General features: G+C 40.6%; 1 protein-coding gene across 4 annotated transcripts in view; it reads left to right on the top strand.

Annotated features, from left to right (window-relative positions):
* The first annotated feature begins 6668 nt into the window (after positions 1-6668).
* The window catches only part of NR3C1 (nuclear receptor subfamily 3 group C member 1), a 110389-nt gene continuing 95440 nt past the window's right edge, over positions 6669-21617 (top strand). The window contains exons 1-2 of one of the 4 annotated variants that reach the window (XM_079772074.1): positions 6669-6870; positions 11128-12327. In XM_079772074.1, coding sequence (XP_079628200.1) covers positions 11141-12327 — 1187 coding nt within the window. In that variant the 5' untranslated portion in view covers positions 6669-6870; positions 11128-11140. Of the gene's footprint in view, positions 6871-7547; positions 7654-8172; positions 8825-11127; positions 12328-21617 lie in introns of those variants that run through there. The other 3 variants (XM_079772075.1, XM_079772073.1, XM_079772076.1) reach the window with 3 other exon arrangements.

The following is a 21617-nucleotide window of genomic DNA, read 5'->3' as shown; positions in this document are numbered from 1 at the left end:
AGGCAATGACACCCAGCTTTCTCCAGGTGTTTCCAAGATATTTACTTAAACTCTAACACTACTGATGTTTCCTTACCTCCTTCCACGGGCTGCTCTTACTCTGTTCCTCAGGTACAACTTTCTGTGCACTCAGTTCCTTCAACCATTGAGCCTTCTTAGTATTCGCCAGGCCGTCTTCCTTTAGCATAGGCATTCCTCAAAGTCCATCTCTTCCATAGAGCGGCAAATGACTGGTTTGCCTTCCTTTAGTCTCCAAAATGCTTCCCCTGTCCTGCCATAGCTTCCCACTTCCACTGCCACCACCTCGGTACAATTCCCATCTTTCCCAGAACCAAGGCCCCTGCCTCCTCACTGCTCTCTCTGCTTCTTTTCCTCGCTCCTACAGCACAGGCTCCACATTATAGGTGGAATGATCTTTTTGAACGGTTAACTAGATCGTGTCCACCCCTGTGCTGATAAATGTTTAACAACTGTTGGGAGGGGGGCAGTATGTATGTATTTTCAAGGGAGATGAAAGTGAAATAACAAAGATATATGATGGATTACATGCATTTTTCAATGATGTGAGAGACTTCTTTGCTGATCAGATAAAAGTTTTCAAGTACTGAAAAGACATTTCCTCAATTTTTGTGTGTTATTCATAAATTAACACAATTTTAAGTTTAATTACCATTATTAAAAATTCTCCCCTCACTATCTTAAATTGAGACAATCAACAAACTAAATCAAACCTAATTTGTAGTTTTTTCCAATTTTTACAGTGTAAATACTCTGCCATGGTTGATTTCAAACTACCAAAATAACATTTCTGAATGCAGAATTGAGAAGAGACATGCTGTATCACACCATATATAATAGATCCAATATGCAGAACAGAAGAAAATAACTTTATAAAGCATAGATATTAGGAAAATTTAAAATAAGAAGTGACATATGCAGCATTTATTACCTTTGTTTTAAAAAAATATTTTACTTAATTTTAAGTTCATAAATAATTTAATTTTTAATATTGGCCAGGATTAACAACTAACTTATACAATTCCTGAGAATTTGACAGTCAGCTAGCTCCAGCACACTACTGAGTCATCGCTCCTCTGCCTGGACCTTTAGGTCTCCCATTTGTATGGGTTATCTGGGGAATGAGTGAAGAGAGGCAATGATGATCTGTATATATATGATAAAGAAATATGCTAATTAACTGGAACGCCATAATGGGTCAACCCAACAGGAGGAGGTTGCACGCGCAGTGTCTGGGGCAGGTGGCAGGGGCCTCTGTGCGCCTGCGCCGGGGGAGGGCATGATCAGCAGTGGTCGCAGCTGCTGCAGGGCCCGGAGAGCGAGGCAGGGCCGGACCGGCAACTCGAGGGTGGGTGGCGCCATGCAATTTTGAATCGTGCACTGGGCTCCTAGTTTTTAATAAAATTAGTGGTCTCTTTTGTTGTGGTGAAATGATGATGCAAATATTCTACAAGTCCCTCCTTGTTTTCCCAGCCAGGCTTGGTATTTAAAAACTCCTTTGGAGCCTCACTTAGGTCCTATGAGACAGGTGGAGTAGATACCATTATCCTCCTTTTACAGATAGAAAAAACACAGCTGAGAAGAAGTAAATGACTGCCTCAGCTCCTTCAGTTAAGTCAATGGCAGAACAGGATTTCAAACTCAGGTCTTATATTGAAAACTTAAGAAGAGGCTAGAGAAAATTTAATTAATACTGATATCAAATTTTTAAAATTGTAAATGTCCTTTATAACTCTTCAGTCTGATATAAAGCACATTCATATCTTGTTCTAGGATCCCTATACCAAGGATGTTTCGATCTTTTGAACTCCACTATTAAATAGGTTGTAAGCACAAAAATGAAAATGCAGGTTTTCAAAAATGAGCTGAGAGGTCCCACCTAGAAATTGAGCAGATTGAAACAATCTCCACCAGAGAACATGGGACAGAAAAGGAGATTAAATCAGTAGAGGAAGAAAGCTAGTGGCATAATGGCCAGCCACAATAGCCACAAATGAAAAACAAAGTGCACAATACTACCTACAGTTATTCAGTGTGCTTGCTCTAATGTCTCCAAACACTGAAAACATTTGGTTTTTGCTTATTTCAAAACTTACCTTTTTTATCTGCTGTTATTTACCTCATCCTTGAAGCAGGTATTGCTTAAACTACGTTCTGCCAGCATAAAGGATAAAGACTTCATGCATATGAGCACAGCTGTGATATTTTAGGTTTTATGATGGAGTCATTGAATGTATCATGAGAAGCAGCACGACACCAGGGATGTTGGTAATAATTCAGCATTTCTCAGTGCCTGTGGTAGTGCTAATTCCAATTACAAAGAGAAGTACTAAAGTGGAATTCATTATGATTAAGAACTTGCTATACTACATGTGAGTTGTTTATAATAGGCATATCTGCTATAAAATGGAAATATTGAAGCAGAAAAAGATGGGATATTCAAAGCTCAGCTGGGTTCTCTTAAACTTCATACCTTACAAAGTTAAATAAGAATAGAAGTGTTTCCTAAAGTCAAGGTATTGTTTTTAAAAAGCATCTAATAGCTATGATAGCTGCAGGAACAATTTTTTAAAGTAAGTTTTGACAAACCACAGGATCTGCTCATGTTGGTTTAATATATAACTACTATATTCAATGAATTACCATAACTCAAAATGATTTATACAAACATGATAACTTATTCCAATTTACATTTAACATCATAGATTTAAAGTATGTGTGTGGGGAGACAGAAAGATACAATAAATAAAACTAGAACCATGACAAGAAATTATGAGCTATCAGGAAATAAGTCACAAGGAGGTGTCCTTATGTAAAAGGAAATATGTGATAAACAATAGTGGAGGTGGGAATGAATGTGGTATAAGCTGTGATCTTTCTTCAACAGGATCTCTCTTCACCAACACTACTCAATGCATTCATCTCAACTCATCCAGGTTCTCCCTTCTTCCTGGAAAACATACTGATTGATGCCCAGGATGTGCTGAACACTGGAGCCAAGGCTAGTTCTTATATCTATACATTTCTTCTCCCATCTGGTAAGCTGTATGCTTACCAATAGTCCCATGTGTTTTTTCCCCTCAAAACATGTTTATTTCATTTGTGCTTGTTATTGTAATTACTTAAGTAAATATTAAGTAAAATAATGAAATGAGTAAAAAAAGAAATAGTTGTTCTATACGATCTAAATGTAAAACTGCTATGTAAACAATTGCTATTACATGAGGTGGGTGTAAAACAACTTTAAATGATTAGGATGAGAGGAAGGGGATGAAATCTACACGCTCATGAGTTAGTACTATTCTCATCCTCCTTTCACAAATGATGGAAACTAAGGCACAGATCGTTAGGTTACCCAACATTACTTCCTCATAGAGGTGGAGGGACCCAGCCAGTCTGGCTCTTAATTGCAATGCTGTACTGTAGTTCATACATGAACGAAGGCATCGAACTCCAGTCGGTGGGCTCACAAAAGCTTTAGACCTTCAGCAAAGGGTTAGGAAACAAATGTTTAATTCTAGGTTTTAGGTTTCAAAGCCTGTATAATTTTTTTATGATTCCCTTGCTTTAACTGACGTTTTAATTTAATCAAATACCAGTCCAATTGCATCAGCTAGAAGATTTTGCCTGACCTAGAAAGGAGCAGGTAAAAGACAGTCTTAAATACCCGAATGGAAGTTGGGGGTCTGTATACACTAGAATAGGGAATCATTGTAGTTACTTTTTCTAAAAGAAAAATTTTAAATTATATTAAATTATAATTCTATAACCTGCAGGCCTAACATTTGATGCCTTTTCCTAATCTTTTCAATGCCTCATTTTTATTAGATATATGGAAATATAATTTATTGAAGGATTACTAAATATCAAACCCAAACATCACCTCATGTGCTTCTAACCATCCAGGCACATAGAAGAAGTTAAATGATTTGTTCAGGGTCATACAGCTAGAATTTAAAATCTGCTATTTACATCCCAGAAATGACGTCAAAGCCCAATCTTAACTACAAAACTACGTCCCCTCCCCCCCATTTAGCATAGCTTCAGCATTTTCCACACCATTAACAGTAATAATGTACTGGCAATCTTGACCACTTATTGCATATATACACCATGATTAGTTACTTGAGTAGGAACATGACATGATTTCATGATGTGTTAGAGGAGTAATCTGGCAGTGAGGCATGGATTATTCTAATGGAAACGGAAATAATAATACATGTGAACAGAATGGGAGAACTCACTTGGATAATATATCAACTGCTGTATAAATTTAAAAGGTGGTTTGGTTACTATTTAGATGTAAGGTTTACTGGCCTTAGGTTATAGTCTTAGACCCTTTCCATCCATCCATTCATTAATTCATTAAGTAATTCATTTATTCAACAAACATCCACTGAGCATCTATTATGCAGTAGTGACACAGTGATAAAAAAGAAACACAGGCTCTGCCTTCACAGAGCTTATGTTCTAAGCGGGGGACAGACATTCAATAAATGGGGCCACAAATAATGAACTACCCTTGCAATGTGCTACCAAAGTACAGGAAACTATGAAAACACATAATAATGGGTCCTAGTTGTTTTTTTGTTTTGTTTTGATTTTTGTTTCTGTATAATGAGAGCACTCTGGTATTTAACAATGAGATAATAAAAATTAGTATCTGAGCAATACTGGTGCACTTTTCATTAGCTCACTTTGCCTCCACAACAACCTAGCAAAAGTGATAGTATGTCTCCTTGACTCTGCTTTATTATAACTCCGTAAAATATTTGCTGAGCACCTACTATGCACTGGGCTCTGTTTGGGAGTGGGGCATGCAGCAATGAACAAGACAGATCAGGTCCTTGCCTTGATGGGGTTTGGATAGCTCACCTTCATTCCCACCTCTACTACGGAGACAATCAATTATATTCCCCCTCACATGGGGATTCATCCTATTTATTATAACTTCTGAGGGTTACTGGTTAGTAATTGTCATAGGTAAAGACTTAAGATGGTATGTATAAAAACACTGTCAATAGTGCCCAGCAGACAGAAGCTCAGTAAATTATTAGTAAGTTTGCTAACTATTGTTAGAAACCCTGATATTATTACAATATTTAATCTCACATTCTTTCTGGTACATTGGATTTCAGTTCTTGAACTAAATTCCATACACATTTTTTTTTTTGCAAGCCTATCATGGGATTTACATACTCTTTCATGGGAATTATGAGATCAACAAAGAAAAACCTCTTTTAATATTGTCTAATTCTACCTTCCTTCCACAGCCAAGATAAGCATGTGACCTTGGATAGGCATCATCCTCTGTAAGCTTCAGTTTCCTCTAATTTTCATGAAAACTGATAATAGGACCTATCTATTCAGCTGTTGTTTGAATTTAAAATGAGTGGGGGGAAAAGTTGATTGGGAATGCTTGGATATTATTTTAAAAAGAAGAGTATCTCCCACCTAGAATTTGAACAAGTAAAAAAAAAAATGAGGCATATTCTTAGAGCAGAGATTCAATTAGAAATTGGTTTATGTTTTGGGTAGAAGTTAGGTAACTTACGGGATATATATGTATATGTATATGCATATGTGTATATATAGTATTTATCCTATATAATAAAAGGCTATTATGCAAATTGTCCCGTCGGGAGTTCAACCAACTGGGAGCTCGACCACTCGCTATGATGTGTGCTGACCACCGGGGGGCAGTGCAGAAGGCAGACCCCAGCCGGCAGCCACTAGGGACCCTACCCATGCACAAATTTCGTGCACTGGGCCTCTAGTGTATAGGTAATTCCTAATATAACATGTAAATTCCTAATAAAATGAAAACAAAAGGAAAATTGGGCTACAAGACATTGAAAGGCACCCGAGGGAAGGAAGGCCCCTATAGGCTCTGATCTCCGGCCAGGCCTCAGGAGCCCTACCTGTGCATGTATTTTGTGCACTGGGCCTCTGGTGTATAGGTAATTCCTAATATAACATGTAAGCATATTTAGAAGGGTAATCACATTGGCATTTAACTGCCTTTTAAAGCATGCATAACATTATTGTAAGCTTGGGTCTTGATTTTCTCCCTCCTGGCACTGCTGGTGGTTTGGGAGCCCCACCCGTTGCAGACCTCTGGTTCTAGGCCTGGAGAGGTGGAAGGCGGGATGCCGCCAAGCCTGCCCTGTAGCTTTCGGACGTCCACGGTGCGCCCCAAGGCAAGGGCTTTCCTCGAGCAGCCTGGCACCACGTGAAAGGAAGAGAGAAGTCGTCCCTTCTGCATTCAGAAGAAGGTTAACACCTGGCTTGCTCAGCACCCTTCACCGAACTCCACCCCGGCCAAGATTCGGGTGCCCTCTCCTTTCCGGGGCTGCGAGCGTCTCTCCCTTTGCCAAGATGGCGGCCCTGAAGGAAGCGCGCCTAGGGCGCCTCAGGAGGAGCATGCTGGCTGAAAGCTTCTTCCTCTCCGGTCACACCCGACCACCCCCGAGGCGCGACCCCGCTCAGGAGCGAGGAAGGGCGACTCCCGAGGCCCCCAGCCAGACTCTTTGCCAAGATGGTGGCCGCGCGGCCGGGCGGCGTCAGCGCCCTTTACCAAGATGGCGGCGGCGGCTTCCGGCACGCGCCGCCCACTCCGCTGGAAGGTGTCAGAGCCGAGGCGGCCGCGGCCGAGTCCGCGCGGCCTGTGCGGAGAGTGGCTGCGCCGCGCGCTCCGGGCAGGGCCGAGGTGGAGCCGCGGCAGCCTCCGCCCCCGGCAGGAGCTGGCAAGCGCTGTCACCTGTGGGGGCGCACAAGTTACCTCCCGAAACCCTAAAGCCACACAGCACCACCTTTCCCGAGTCGCAAAAACCATAGTATGGGCTGCACCAGGTAGGAGGCTCGGCCCCCGCGTCGCCCCGGCCCCCCGGTCGCCAGCGAGTGGGGCAGGGGGCTGGGCGGGCGCCTCCCGCGGGGACGCCCCCGGCCCCGGCCCCTCTCCGAGGGGCTTGGCCCTGTGTTTCCCTGGGACTGAAGGGGAGGCGCGTAACGGGAACAGCTGGAGGGAGTCGAGCGCGGGTATCTTCAAGCTGCGTGCGTTTCGTTTTATTAGGACGGGCTGGGGTCCCGTCGACACGGAAGGGTGGGCGGTGCATGGAGTCGCGTGCAGCCAAAGTCGAGATTCGCGGAGGGGCCTCCCCAGGACGCTTGGAAGCGGGTCCCGGGCGGGGTGGCAGGAGAGGTCAGGAGTTTGGGGGTGAGGGCGTACTTTACCAGCAACTTACTGTTTCTCCTGCAACTTGCTTTTAGGCCTGCCACCCCCCTGCTTTCCTTAAAAATAATGGGGGGGGGGGAGGGAGGGAAGTGCAAAGAAATGCAGCTCGCCGGAGGTTTTGCTTCTGGCGTGCAACTTCCTTCAAGTGTGAGCGCGCTGGGAGGGAGGGTGGGGGTTGAACTTGGCAGGCAGAGCCTCCTTCTGCCGCCGCCGCCGCCGCCGCCGCCGCCGCCTGGGAGACTCGGGGAGGAGGGTGGGGGCCGGCCGGACGCGGGGGAGGGTGGGTTCTGCTTGCAACTTCTCTCCGGGGCGAGAGCGCGGCGGCGGCGGGTGCCGACCCGGTCGCCCAGACGGTGCGGGGGTGGGGGACCTGCCGGCACGCAACTGCCCCCGCGCCCAGAGTACGTATGCGCCGACCCCCTCCTCTGCCCTGCTCTCCCCGAGGCCTCCCCAGAGGGCGTGTCGGGCTGACCGGCCCCGAGCGCGGCGGAGACGCTGCGGCACCGTTTCCGTGCAACCCCGCAGCCCCGTGCCCAGTGACACACTTCGCGCAACTCGGCCCGGGGGCGGCGGCGCGGACCACCCCCGCGGCTCCTGCGGGCCGCGCCCAGGCCCCCCTAGCCAGCCCGCTGTCAGCCGCAGGGGCGCCGGCGGCGATTGCCGCGAGGGACAGGGCGAGCTCCCGAGTGGGTCGGGAGTCGCGGCGCTGGGCGGGGGCGGGAAGGAGGCAGAAGAGAAACTAGAGAAACTCGGTTTCCCTCCGGAGCGCTCCCTGAGAGACTAGGTCTGCCCCCGCCGCCTCTCCTCTTTCCTGGGGGGTGGGGGGGGTGGGCGAGGACCATCCCCGCGCGGCCCGGGGGCGGCGGCGGGCTGCCTGGGCGGGGGCCACGCCGGGGCCGCGGGCGTGCAGGCGCTGTCGGGGCCGGGGCGGAGGGGCCCGCGCGGAGGGCGTGGGGGCAGGGGCTGCGGACACCCGTGCAGTTGCCGAGCGTCGCCAACAGGTTGCACCGTTCCCTGCCGCCGCCGCCGCGCGGCCCCTTGGGCGGGGAGCGCCCGGGGGTGGAGTGGGAGCGCGTGTGAGCGAGAGTGTGCGCGCCGTGGCACCGCCTCCGCCCGCCCCCACCCCCTCCATCCCGCTCGCTCGCCGCGGCGGGGCGGCCCTTTCGCGTGTCCGCACTCCCTCCCCTCTCCTCTCCTCTCCTCCTCCTCCATTTTGCGATCTCGAGTCGGTGACGGGAGCCCGAGTCGCCGCCCGTCCGTCGGGGACGGATTCTCGTGGGTAGAAGGAGACGCCGCCGCCCGAGCGGCCGGAGCGAGCGGCCCGGCGCCGGGACGGAGGACGCGCGCCCGAGACCCAGCCCGTGGAGACGGGCTCGGGGCGGGGGCTGGCTTGTCAGCCGAGAAATGCGAGACTTTTCTTAGATAGGGGCTCCCCCCCACCCATGGAGAAGGGGGCGGTTATTTACTTCCCTTTTTTAGGAAAAAAATCTCCCTCTTCCACATGCTAAGTTGTTTATCTGGACTGCCCTGGAAGCTGCGGACGGTGGTGGGTGAGCGGTGCCTCCAGCAGAGGTAAGAGCGGGCGCTCACTCCCCGGAGGTGCGTTCGGGGGCCGCGGCGGGAGCCGGCAAACTTTTATTAGCCTCGGGAGTGGGGGTGGGGGCTGGCGAGGGCCGAGTGACGGTGACGAAAGGGCAGTGCGCGGGTGCCAGCGCTGGGTTCTTCCTCTCCCTGGGCCGCCGTCCCCCGGTCGGGCCGAGGGGGAGGAAACTGGGCTCTGACTCTGCGAGTGGAGCCTGGTCTGGCTGCCTCGGGTTTCCAGCCTCTCTTTGTTGTTGTTGTTGTTGTTGTTGTTGTTGTTTTCCAAGTCCCCTTCCTTTGCCTTCCCGGGGAAGGGGGGGGGGGGTGCCCAGATACCCATTTTTATGGTGAATACCGAGCCGCTTCTGAATTACGTTCGCCCGAGTATTTCCACTCCACCCCGGTGCGCCGAGCGCGTCAGGGTTTCTGTCGAGGCTCCAGCGCGTCCCACTCCTGGCGGGCTCGCGGGTGTGAGTGCGGGTGAGCGCACCCGCAGGGGGCTGACCGCCTGCAACTTGGAGACTTTGGCCGGGGCTGGCGATCTCGGGTAGGAGTGGGCGTGTCGGGAAAGAACGCAACAGGTCTAGGCACATTTCTCTTGAACCTCGCACCCCCACCCCCATCCCCAAGCTGAGGTTTGGCGCTTGGCAGTATCTCTCCCCTGACTTTTATGAGGGACCCTTTCTCAAAAAGACCCTCCCTAGTCGTCACCGTTTTCTGGTGCGATTTTTGACAAGTCGCGCGTTTGACGTTTGGGTTGCAGGCTTGATCAGGGCAGCCTTGTACTGCCCCCGAGGACCCCCATGGCACGGTTCGTTGAGGTGTCAGTTATCTCAACGTAAACGGGGGCTAAAGCCCTTGGAAGAAGGGATCGTTTTCGTTTTATGAGGCATTGTTTTGGTTTAGAGTTGGAAGGCAGCTGTCAAAACGGCGTGGAAATTCAATAGGTTCCACTTGATGCCTAGTGTTTAAAGATCGCTATCCGATAAAAGGGCGGGGAGGGGGCGATAAGCAATTTACCACCAAGATTTGTAGCAACACATTTCACCCTTTTCCCTTCATCGCACTCCATTTTCAGTGAGGGCCAGTGAAGTTGTTTTTTTAAAGTCTCTGTACAGGACAAGTTTCCTTTCATTTGGGTGAGATTTGACTATCATGTCGCAAATATGCTTATCAAAGTCTTTGCCCGTTTTTTAAAAAACATCCTGATTATTAATATACTAGCAACCAAACCGTCTTGAGAATAGGCTCAGAGTTGTCATAGGTGAAGGTTTAGAATGCAGAGAAAATTATCAGCATTTTTACAGGATTTTTTCCCGCGTGGATTTATATGGATATGATTTTAGAGTTCCGGGTTTCTCTCTTGTTCAGTAGTTAAAAAATTGGAAAGGAAACGTCTTTATTTAGAAATATATTGTTTTATACTGAGGATCTTAAGCAGTTTTAAAGAAATGTAGCGTCATCTGTATTTTATTGTGTTGTACGGATTGAGAGGCACTGCATTTATTATATTTAAATAAGCTAAAGTTGTAGTGAAAAGAGCTATATTCTCTTCTGCTTTTTAAAATCTAAATTTTAGTTGGCCTTTATACAATGTATTTCATTTGGTATGTCAAATTTGAAGGCAGGCACTATTCAACAGTACATTCAATAAGAAATATGAGTTAAAAATAAGAGCCTTTTCCTAGCCTATTGGAAGATAAGCAGAATCATCATTGTTTATTTTTCAGATAAAATGTGCATGATTTACTAGGAGGTTGTACTAAAAGGTTTGAATGTAAGACTAGCTAGCTAGTAGGAGGGGAATTGGGCAATAATCAGCTAAAGAATTCTATCATAGTTCTTATCAAATTTTATGTGTATTGATTCTCAGAAAAGCCTTGATTGAAGAGGCAGGAATTTTAATGATCATTGTTCTTTTTTTTAATTAAATACTTTGGCATCAACTCTAACCTTTAGAATAATCAGATGTAATGAATGATAATGTCTATAATTAACAAAGTTACAGTTCTGTGAGTGTCAGGATGAATAGCCGAGCTTAGTTTGATACAATTTTGTTCTTAGCCATGCAAATGGACCATATTGTACTTGTAAGTGTGGCACACTGAATGGGAGCAGGGGACATGACATGCATCGTTTTTATTATTCTGGATGACAGAAACTACTCTTCTGATAACGAGGAATTAGTTTCAGGGTTAACTAAAAGGTTCATTTAACAAGCTCTTACTAATCGGATCACAGAGATAATGTGACTTTATAGCTTATTATGTCCCCCCCCCCTTTTTTTTTTGTAGCTGATATTCATTGATGGACTCGAAGGAATCATTAGGCTCCCCCAGTAGAGAAGAAATCCCCAGCAGTGTGCTTGTTGGGGAGAGAGGAAAAGTGATGGACTTCTATAAAACCCTAAGGGGAGGAGCTACTGTGAAGGTTTCTGCATCTTCATCCTCACTGGCTGCTGCTTCTCTGTCAGACTCCAAGCAGCCACGACTTTTGGTTGATTTTCCAAAAGGCTCAGGAAGCAATGCGCAGCAGCCAGATCTGTCCCAGGCCGTTTCACTCTCAATGGGACTGTATATGGGAGAGACAGAAACAAAAGTGATGGGAAATGAGCTGGGATTCCCACAACCGGGCCAAATCAGCCTTTCCTCTGGGGAAACAGACTTTCGGCTTCTGGAAGAAAGCATTGCAAACCTCAATAAGTCGACCATTGTTCCAGAGAATCCCAAGAGTTCAGCGTCTGCTACTGTTTCTGTTGCCCCCACAGAGGAGTTTCCAAAAGCACAGTCTGATGCATCTTCAGAGCAGCAGAATTTGAAGAGCCAGACTGGCACCAACGGTGGCAGTGTGAAGTTGTATAGCACAGACCAAAGAACCTTCGACCTTTTGCAGGATTTGGAGTTTCCTTCTGGGTCCCCAGGTAAAGAGATGAATGAGAGCCCTTGGAGACCAGACCTCTTGATAGATGAAAACTGTTTGCTTTCTCCTTTGGGAGGAGAGGATGATCCATTCCTTTTGGAAGGAAACTCAAATGAGGACTGTAAGCCTCTCGTTTTACCAGATACTAAACCTAAAATTAAGGATAATGGAGATCTGATCTTACCAAGCCCCAGCAGCGTGACACTGCCCCAAGTGAAAACAGAAAAAGAAGAAGATTTCATCGAACTCTGCACCCCTGGAGTAATTAAGCAGGAGAGACTGGGCCCAGTTTACTGTCAGGAAAGTTTTTCTGGGGCAAATATAATTGGTAATAAAATGTCTGCCATTTCTGTTCACGGTGTGAGTACCTCTGGGGGACAGATGTACCACTATGACATGAATACAGCATCCCTTTCTCAACAGCAGGATCAGAAACCTGTTTTTAATGTCATTCCACCAATCCCTGTTGGTTCAGAAAATTGGAATAGGTGCCAAGGATCTGGAGATGACAACTTGACTTCCTTGGGAACTTTGAACTTCCCGGGGCGATCGGTTTTTTCTAATGGCTATTCAAGGTAAGATTGGTTTTCTATTTCTTAAGTCTGAGACAGATTGGTAGATTTAAATATTCATTTATTTGTATGTTTTCTCCAGCAATTAATGTGCTTCTTCATGTGAATAAGTTTAAGGAGTTTTTTAAAGTAGACATGGTAGACAGCCTAAGGGATATTTCTATACATAACCATTTCAAGTTTTTGTCTGAATATTGGCGTTCAGTATCCCATTGGCCAATGGTTGAAAATTTTATTTTAAAAAATACTGCTCATTAACAGGTATCTTAATTAAAAATTGTATAAGTTCAAGAGGTTTTAATGTTTGCAGATACAGCATGTTCATTGTGCATATTCATTTAAGCTGTTTTAGAATACGCTTACATTACAATGAAAAGAACCCTTTATACTTTACATAACCAAGAGTTGTGCTGCTGTATTTGCACACTTGTGAAATGTAACGAGATTAAAGGGTTAAAAATTAGAAGTACTAACAATAAGTCAGAGTAATGCAGTGAACAATGTATGGGACCATAGTATTAGGCAAAGGACTTGCTTATGAGGTTCCTGACCTAAAGTAGCCAAGTCTTGTTTGCTGATCAGTCTCTTTAAAAAAGGAATTGGTGGCAACATGATGCAAAACAAAATTTTACTTTCAAATGTTCCCCCAACTTGTTAAGTAGAAACTGATGGCGAATATTAAGTTTCAATTCTCATCGTCATTTGATGCTTTTCTTTGTTTCTTTTTTCTCAGTCATTTATAAGTGTACTGACATTTCTGTTTGACATCCAAAGGATCTATTAAAATGGAATTACTGGGAAAAAGTTCTAAATTTAGATGTACCTGTTGGTAGTTCTGTACCTGCACCTCATCCCCAATTCAGATAAATACCGGGTTGTATACCACATTTTGTGTGTGAAGGAAAATATTTTAAAATGTGATTGTAGAGACAATCAGTGGTGGTTTTTTTAAAGGCATAGTAGACACAGTGATTTATTTGTACATAAGCATTTCAAGTTTTTTCTTAAAGGTTAGTGATAGTCCTTGTTCCCATTAACTAATCACTGGAGATTTATTTAAAACTTCCTTTAAAATACTTTTTCTGTTAAAGGGATTTCCTAACAGAGGTGTCTCTTCTTCCCCACCTTAAATAGGAAGCTTTTCTTGTTCGGGAAGAATTTTACACTTAGATTTAGGCTATGTTTTATTCCTTTAAAAGGCTTAGTTGTTTCTCATCAGAAAAATAACACCTTGGTTTTTGTGTGTCTAAATGTAAGCAACCTACTACTAGTCTATTATTTAAATAATAATTATCTTCCTATAAAAGAACACTACTCCAGCTTTGAATTGCTGTCATTCTGAATTGAGGTTGAAAATGTTTTCAGTAAAGAGATTTGAGATGTTCCTTGTTAGAAGACATGCCGTGTTTTAAATTTTTTAATCTCAAATTTTTGGCAGTGGAATGCATGGTTGAATGTGCTTGGTTGGTTTGACTAAGCTATCTGTAGGAAGTTATCTGTAAGAAGTTATTATATTGATTTATATAAAAACATGTAATTGTGCAAAGTAAAATAATATATTTTAGGAAACGCTTAGGGATTATTAATGCATTTTGGTCTGATAATTACCAAGGTATCATTACCATTTTCCTTACTATAAAAAATGCATGGAACAAGGTTATTTTCCATTTACAATGAACTTTTGTTAAACCCCATGGGATCTGGAGCATAAGTCAGGTGAACATAGTTGCTCATAGATCATTATAATTACTTTATAGTAATTTATGACATGTAAAGAAAGTACCTTCATATTTTTAATTTGAGCCTCATAGCAACCTTATGATGATGTGGCTCTTTCGAGATTCTTTAATATCTAATGCAATAATTATTTTTATGCTGATGTGTGATTTGAATTATAAACCCGTAGTGTGTGTCCTAGTGATAAGGTATAATAATTTGTAGAGAATTATTTGGTAATGTTTGAAAATTTTATACCTTTTGGCATTAACATTGGGAATTATGATTACCCAGAACAAAGCTTCTTCCAAATAAATTGAAACAATGTTTCTTTTCTAACCATCATTGAATTACTCTATTGTTTCCAAACAACAACCCTGACATAAACTAAAATTGGTTGCTTTCTCCTCTCTATATGCTACTTGGTTCTAGTCAAACATTAGATATGACCGTGACCCTGATGATTAGCAGATAAATCAATATGTTGAGACCACAACTGTATTGAGTACAGACATTCTGACTTTTGATATAAAAATATTAAGTGCTAATAAGTTCACCTGCATTCCTTTTACATAAAAAGAAATAATAATTTGACTTTTTAAGATGACACCTAAACTTTTTTCTCAGAAAGCTTAAAAAAAATTCACATTGTTTTGAGGGGAAGGTAGTTCATTTTTTTAACTCTTTTTTTTTTTAAAGAATATGTTTTTATTGATTTTAGAGAGAGAGAGAGAGAAAAAAAATAAACTAGCTGCCTCCTGCATGCCCCCTACTGGGGATGGAGCCCCCAACCCCTGCAGGAATGGGAATCCAAGGATGACCTCTTGATACATGGGATGACACTCAACCACTAAGCTATACCGTCTAGTGCGGAAGGTAGTTCCTTCTGATGTGTAAACATAGCACAGTTTCCAATTACCACATTAAATTGTAAAATTATGAATGTTGTGATTGAACATAGTCAAGTTAGGAGTTCATTCATTGACAGTAAAACAAGAGAAATCTTATTGATATTCATATACATTCGTTAAGTAAAATGAACTAGCCATTATAACTTAATATGCTTTTTAAATACTGAAATTCAATGAATTTAGCATAAAGTTGTAACATCGATGAAGGAACATTTCTGCATAATTTGATTTTCAACATTGTTTCACGTTAGCATTGAGGGCGAAACTGCTGAAAAGGGGCAGGGAAGTAAATGGTTTCAGGTGGAGTTAGAGCTTTTATTGGGATTATGTTGAAACTTTGGTGTTAAAGGTTTCTGAAGCATAAAATTATTGGAGAGAAAGAAGGATGCAAGATGAATTTGTAAACTCAGTCTTGGGGTTTAGGGCTCTGATGATTAGCACCTAATGAAGCTACAAAAATTTGTCTATTTTAACCTTTCTCATTAATTGCATGTGTGTCTAATTTTATTAAGATAATGAAAGTGAAGACCTATACATACACGGGATAAGTAGAGCAAATTCTGTCCCTTGCTCGTTTTTATTATTAACATTGAATAGAATGTTTCCTCGGAAGTAGAGGAGGCATAAGGAAAATATTTTGTTTTGAATTTATTTATCCCCTTTTTATTGGATACTTCTTTACATTCTTCCTGTCCCCCCCCATCCCCTCCCATAGGTTCTAGCAATGACTCTTTCAATGTCTTTTTTTAATCTTAATATTTCTGACATTCACTCATATAAAATGATTGCTAAATGTTAAAGGAGATTTGCTTTTGCTTATTTATTTTCAGCTTTATGGTAAGAATCTTTTTTTAAACCCTGTACTTTGCTATGGCTGTATTAGTAAAAGATTTAAAAAGGTAACTCACACTGTGTATTTCGGTGTATGAATTTAGTGTGGAATGATTACAGAAATGTGTGACTAACGTGTGGTCAGATTTTATTGAAATTATTTCTGGTGATGTTTCTTTGGCTAACCCATGATATTTTTGTAATTGATAACGTGATTTTTATTATAATGATTTTTTTTGTGTGTGTTGGTGTTGCAGATATTTTAGTTAGTCTGACCACTTTCAGTATAATATTGAGTGTCTATAAATTTTATGACTTTGCATAAATGTAGGTTAAATGCATATTGTATTAATAGTGGAATTCATATGTGGGTAGAGATCACTGTAGGGGCCTTTTGAGATTTTAGAGATTGGATGAAAAGGATTTATTTTAGTATGAGTGCCTGATGTGAAAGAGCATCTGTATTAATTGGTTGGTTACATAAGGCTTATCCACTCTGGACTGTAGGTGATTAAAATAGCCTAGTGGTTAGAAAATCTTAATTTACATTGGGTTTAAAATAAGTCTGGGGCATATTTCTTAAAACACATTTTTTCCTTCTTTAAAGATCACACCAAATTTTAATTAGCAGTGAGTTCTCATTGTATACTACTATTTAAGTGAACAAATTAAATAGGAAAAACAGGTTTGTGCTTTTATTCTTCTAAGGACATCCTGATAATTGTGTAATGCAGTATTTATAGGTATTTGCCAAATTAAAGGGCACTTGCTTCCATATTTCTGAGTCATGGAAAAAAATATATATATATGTATATATATATATTTGTGAATTGTGTTGCAAAAGAATTTTTAAGAAATTTGTTGAATTAAGCTATAATTGAAAAATATCAATTCCTTATTAACCTTTACAGAGGGTTTAAAGGCCCACGCTCTCCTTATTTTTGTAGTTTCACAGAGCCAACTGTTCTCTCTCTTTTTTTTTTCTAGTTTATTTTACGTAGATTTTGTATTTTTCAAGTAAATAAAAATATTCCTGTGGAGGACTTTCATTAAAGAAAAGATTCATTAGTGTCCCCCCCTTTTTAAAATATATTTTTGTTAATTTCAGAGAGGAAGGGAGAGGGAGAGAGATAGAAACATCTATGATGATAGAGAAACATTGATCAGCTGCCTCCTACTGGAGATCGAGCCCACAACTGGGCATGTGCCCCTTGACAAGACTCGAACCTGGGGCCCTTCAGTCTGCAGGCCAATGTTCTACCCACTGAGCCAAACCAGCTAGGGCTCCTTTCCCTTTGAATTGTGTGTGATTGTTTCTATGCTAAACTGGATTAGAGTTTGACTTTGAATGGTGATTTTTAAAATTCATTTTACACATTAAGGTATAATTTAGAAAATGTTCAATTTTATTGCAGTTCAAATTCAAAATTCATTGTAGACAGTGATTTCAATCCCCAAACAAGTAATTTTTGTCAGGTTGCCTCCTTTTTTCCTCACTACCATCACAAATGCCCTTTAAATACAGGATTTCCAATGGAGTTTTTGAATTAATGAGTGTTATGGGGAAGGCAGGGTGGCGGGGTTTGGGAGAGGAAGGAGCAGAAGTGTGGAATGGTAGGAGACAAGTTTAGAAATATCAAGAACAATTCCAGAAACCAACAATTTGGCCAACTGTCATTAATTCAGAGAACTAAAAAGAGAAAAATTTGGAGCTCTGTTTATGTATAAATGAGTGTATCAGCCAGGATTACACTTTAGTGTCTTTAATTTGAGAAAGAAATCGAAAGCTAATTGTGGCAGTATAGCCCTGTTTATCTGGTTATGTCGTTGGCTTTTGCTAGACTTTATTACCCAAAAAAAAGGATGGAATGAACATTTTAATTCTTTTTAGATTACTTCAGCTAAGATCAAGTTCATATTTGTCTAGTTTTTATTTAAGCTGCTATTTAATCAATGAAAATCTAATTACTGGAATGTAGTTGAAACAATGATGGTATCTTATTGTTATAACCACTTCATATTTTATAGCATGCTTTTATTTTCATTGTCATCTGACTATGGAATCAACCCTTTCCTTTAGTAATATATTTCCATGGGTTGTGTACTTTTTGCTAGGTTATTAAATTTTCATTTAATGCTGGGTTATATGTAGAATAAATTATAGGGTTCTGCAATTGCTAGACAATCTTTTAAACTATATTGCACTATGGTCCTTAAAACCAATTATTTTGAATGGAAGTGTGTCATCCCCTAATTTATCTCTTAGCCAGTTTAAATATTAATGGCTGATTATCTTGGTAGAGCTGCATGCTTAAACATACTTTTACAGAGTAGCTCAAATATTAATTTTGAGTGCTTTAAAATATTTTTTCTTTTCAACAAGTTTCAACAAGATTAATAGTGTCTACAGTGCAGCACATTTAATAAACATACCTTTTATTTTAGAACGAGAGGCCTGATGTATGAAATTCATGCAAGGGGCTCGGCCCTTGAGGCCCCAGTGGCCTTGTGGCCCTGCAGCCCCGCCCACTGGTCCTTCCGGATGGTTGTTCTGGAAGGCTGTTCCACCGTCAGGTCTAAATAGCATATTAGCTCTTTATTATATAGGATTTATTTCATTTACCCTGCAGTACACCAAATATGTATATATGGGGAAAGAAAGGTTTAATGATATGATTAGTTGTAAATGTGTATCACAGTATCTTACATAGAATTTTTATTTTTGTAACTAACAATTTGAGAGTTCAACCTAAGTATGCAATGTTTAGGACATACAGTTACAATATATGATTACTTTTATTTCTTTTTAAAATAAAATTAGCCTTTATTCTAGTTTATTTCATAATTTTTCCATAATATTTAACTGTGTCTATTATGAAAGTTTATTTGATAGCCAATTTTTAAAAGCTATTGTGAAATGAACAAATAATTTAGTTCATGATTTATTATTCATATTTGGGGCAATGCAATGACTTATGACCTTATGATGGTCACATATTGAACATTAAAGCTCTACCAGTTTGTTATGAACACTGTTTTACTTTGTTGATGTTGTAATGTTTTGTTGTTTTGTTTTGTAATTACTGGGAATAAGGGCTTTCTTAATTTCAATATGATTTCAATTGCAAATTTGGTGCTTTAAAAAAAAACCAAAACCCTCTAATCCCTTCCAAACATTTGATTTAGTTATTAAATAATAGAAATAGTAGAAAATAACTAGACTAAAAATAAGACTTGAGTTCAAAGGCTGAGCTGAGCCAGTCTATGACCTTGAGTAATTAGGTGTTTTGGAGTCAAAATACTTTTACAATTATATAGTAATTAATTTCAAGATGTGTGTGTATGTGTTTCTGTTTAAAATTCTACAATCCTCTTAACATCACTTTAGTGACGGAGGCAATTGTGGTAGGGAATGGTACACAAAGTTGGTTCTTGGGCATTTTTTTTTTTTTGGTGTATTATAAAGATAAGAGGAAAAAATGAACCTAGATTTGGTATTTTTATGAGATAAAAATTTAAAATAATGTAGTTGGTGGTACATAGACATATGTAAACACTGTTGTTAGCAGTGCCAAAGAGGTGAGGGTCCCGTGGATTCTCAGAACTGGATTTATGTGTTAGATAACAATGATTTTAGATGAGAGGTTAAAGGAACTTACAAGTTCATCGACTCCCCACATTCTTATGTTTTCATCCATAGAGAGTGTCTAGAGAAAGATCACAGAATTAGTTAGTGGTGTTGCTGGGTTGAACATCCTAATCCTCAGTATCTAAGCTCCCCAGGGGGCTTCTTTTTAACATCTGGTCTCTAGTTCTAGAGACCTGAAACGTGATACAGATTAGGTAGGGGTTTATGAAACAACTAGTTTAGATTTTTAAAAATATACAGTATTCACATTCTTTTTAGTATATTTTTACCCTCTTTTTCTAATATTGAACATAATAATTATGTGGCAGCAGAGGACTTTGTATACATTCATCTCATTTAAACCTCTTAACAGCCCTATAAAGGTTTTTAATTCTACTTCCTATATTAAGTTAGTGATTCTGTCAATATCTATGTATTACAGAGTCAGCTGTTATTTACCTTATTTTTACAGGTGAGACATTTAAAGAAAAAAAAAAGAAAAGTCAGGGAAAGTTAATACTGTTTTGTAGGGAAATATAATTTAATATTATGATAGAAATTCCTCCTAGACCTTTAAAATTTTTGTCATAATTGAATCTTTAAATATTTAAAGGAGAAATGGGATCAAACCTCTGCTCTCCTGCTTATATTTGTGTAATAATTTATTGCTTTCTGTCAAGTTTCAGCTTCTGTAAAATAGTAAAAACACCCAGCATTTCTGCCTTACAGCATGGGTGTTTACTTTGAAAATTAAAATGTACTATAAAAATTCAAGGCGGAATTTTTAAAGCTCTGCCAAATCTATTGAGTACAAACCAGCATGACCCCCATTGGCTGAATACATTAGGGCATCTGCATGTGTAGGTGTTTTCTATTCATCAAGTATTTAGACTTTTTCAGTGCTTATTATGTGTGATACTTGAAGGCACATGGATCCTAATTTCATATGGACTACTATCTTTAAAGCTCTCTGCTGCCAAGATCATCATATTTACATTGATTTTTTTTTATTGCTAGCTTTTCCATGGATTTTGTCAAATATTGGTTAAGCCTCTAAATTTAATAGCCATATTGATAACTTCACCCACAGTGTGATCTTTTTATTAATAAATGCTCTAGCTAGAATATCCCTTTTCTGTTTTATTGTCAGGTAATCTTTTAAAAACAAATATATAAAGATTCTTATTCATTTCCTGAAAATGGGAATGAAGTTATCAGCTTTAAATTCTTTTTATGTTTATTATAGTTAGCAAAGATGTGTGAAATGGAGCTTCTGACTGTGATGAATATCAAAATTTATCCTAAGTGCATAAATTTTGAGAATTATGAAACTTACTTGTAAACTACACTTACTAACATTTTCTTTACTAGCAAGTGGTTGAAAAAAACGTAAGACAAATTTGATGCATTAAACCAAAGTTATAAATCTCTTTTTTTATATGACAAAGAGCCAAGTACAGAAATGGTATTTTAAATTGGTAAACATACCAATATAAACTGTAACTTTGTTTGTAGGCAGCTTTCTTAAAGAGAAACTTCAAAAAATTTAATTAGAATGCTACATGAAATTTGTCAACAGGAATCTAGCTGAGTTTATTAAGGACAAAGTGTGACTATAAAATAGATTAATTTTGTTTAAAACAGAAAACCCAAAATAAAAGTTGTATTTCTAAGCCTCCACCATAGGAGGCTATATGTATTATTCCTTTTCTGAAATTGCCTTCAGAACCACCTTGTAAGCCATAAAAGAAAACTGGACTCATTCATTACACTGTAGTAATACCTAAATATTCTTGCTTAATCAGAAAATGTATTGAGCCTGGCCGGCATGGCTCAGTGGTTGAGCGTTGACCTATGGACCAGGAGGTCATGGTTCGATTTCCGGTCATGGCACATGCCTGGGTTGCGGGCTTGATCCCCGGTGTGGGGCATGCCAGAGGCAGCCAATCAATGATTCTCTCTCATCATTGATGTTTCTATTCTCTCCTTTCCTCTCTGAAATCAATAAAAAATATATATTTTTAAAAGAAAATGTACCGAATATATTACTTACTAGTAGCTTGATCATTTACGTGATTCTAAATTTTTTTTAGTTCTTCTGGAAATACAGAATTTTAATTCTCTCCAAAATTACAACATTTGATTTCATTGAGGTTATTAAAAAAAGAAAAAGACCCATGTAGGTATTTCTATAGAAGATGTTTAAA

The sequence above is a fragment of the Cnephaeus nilssonii genome (assembly GCF_951640355.1).
Source record: "Cnephaeus nilssonii genome assembly, chromosome: 5".
Lineage (NCBI taxonomy): Eukaryota > Metazoa > Chordata > Mammalia > Chiroptera > Vespertilionidae > Cnephaeus > Cnephaeus nilssonii.
The sequence above is the reverse complement of the archived record's forward strand: the minus strand, read 5'-3'. Positions and strand labels throughout refer to the sequence as shown.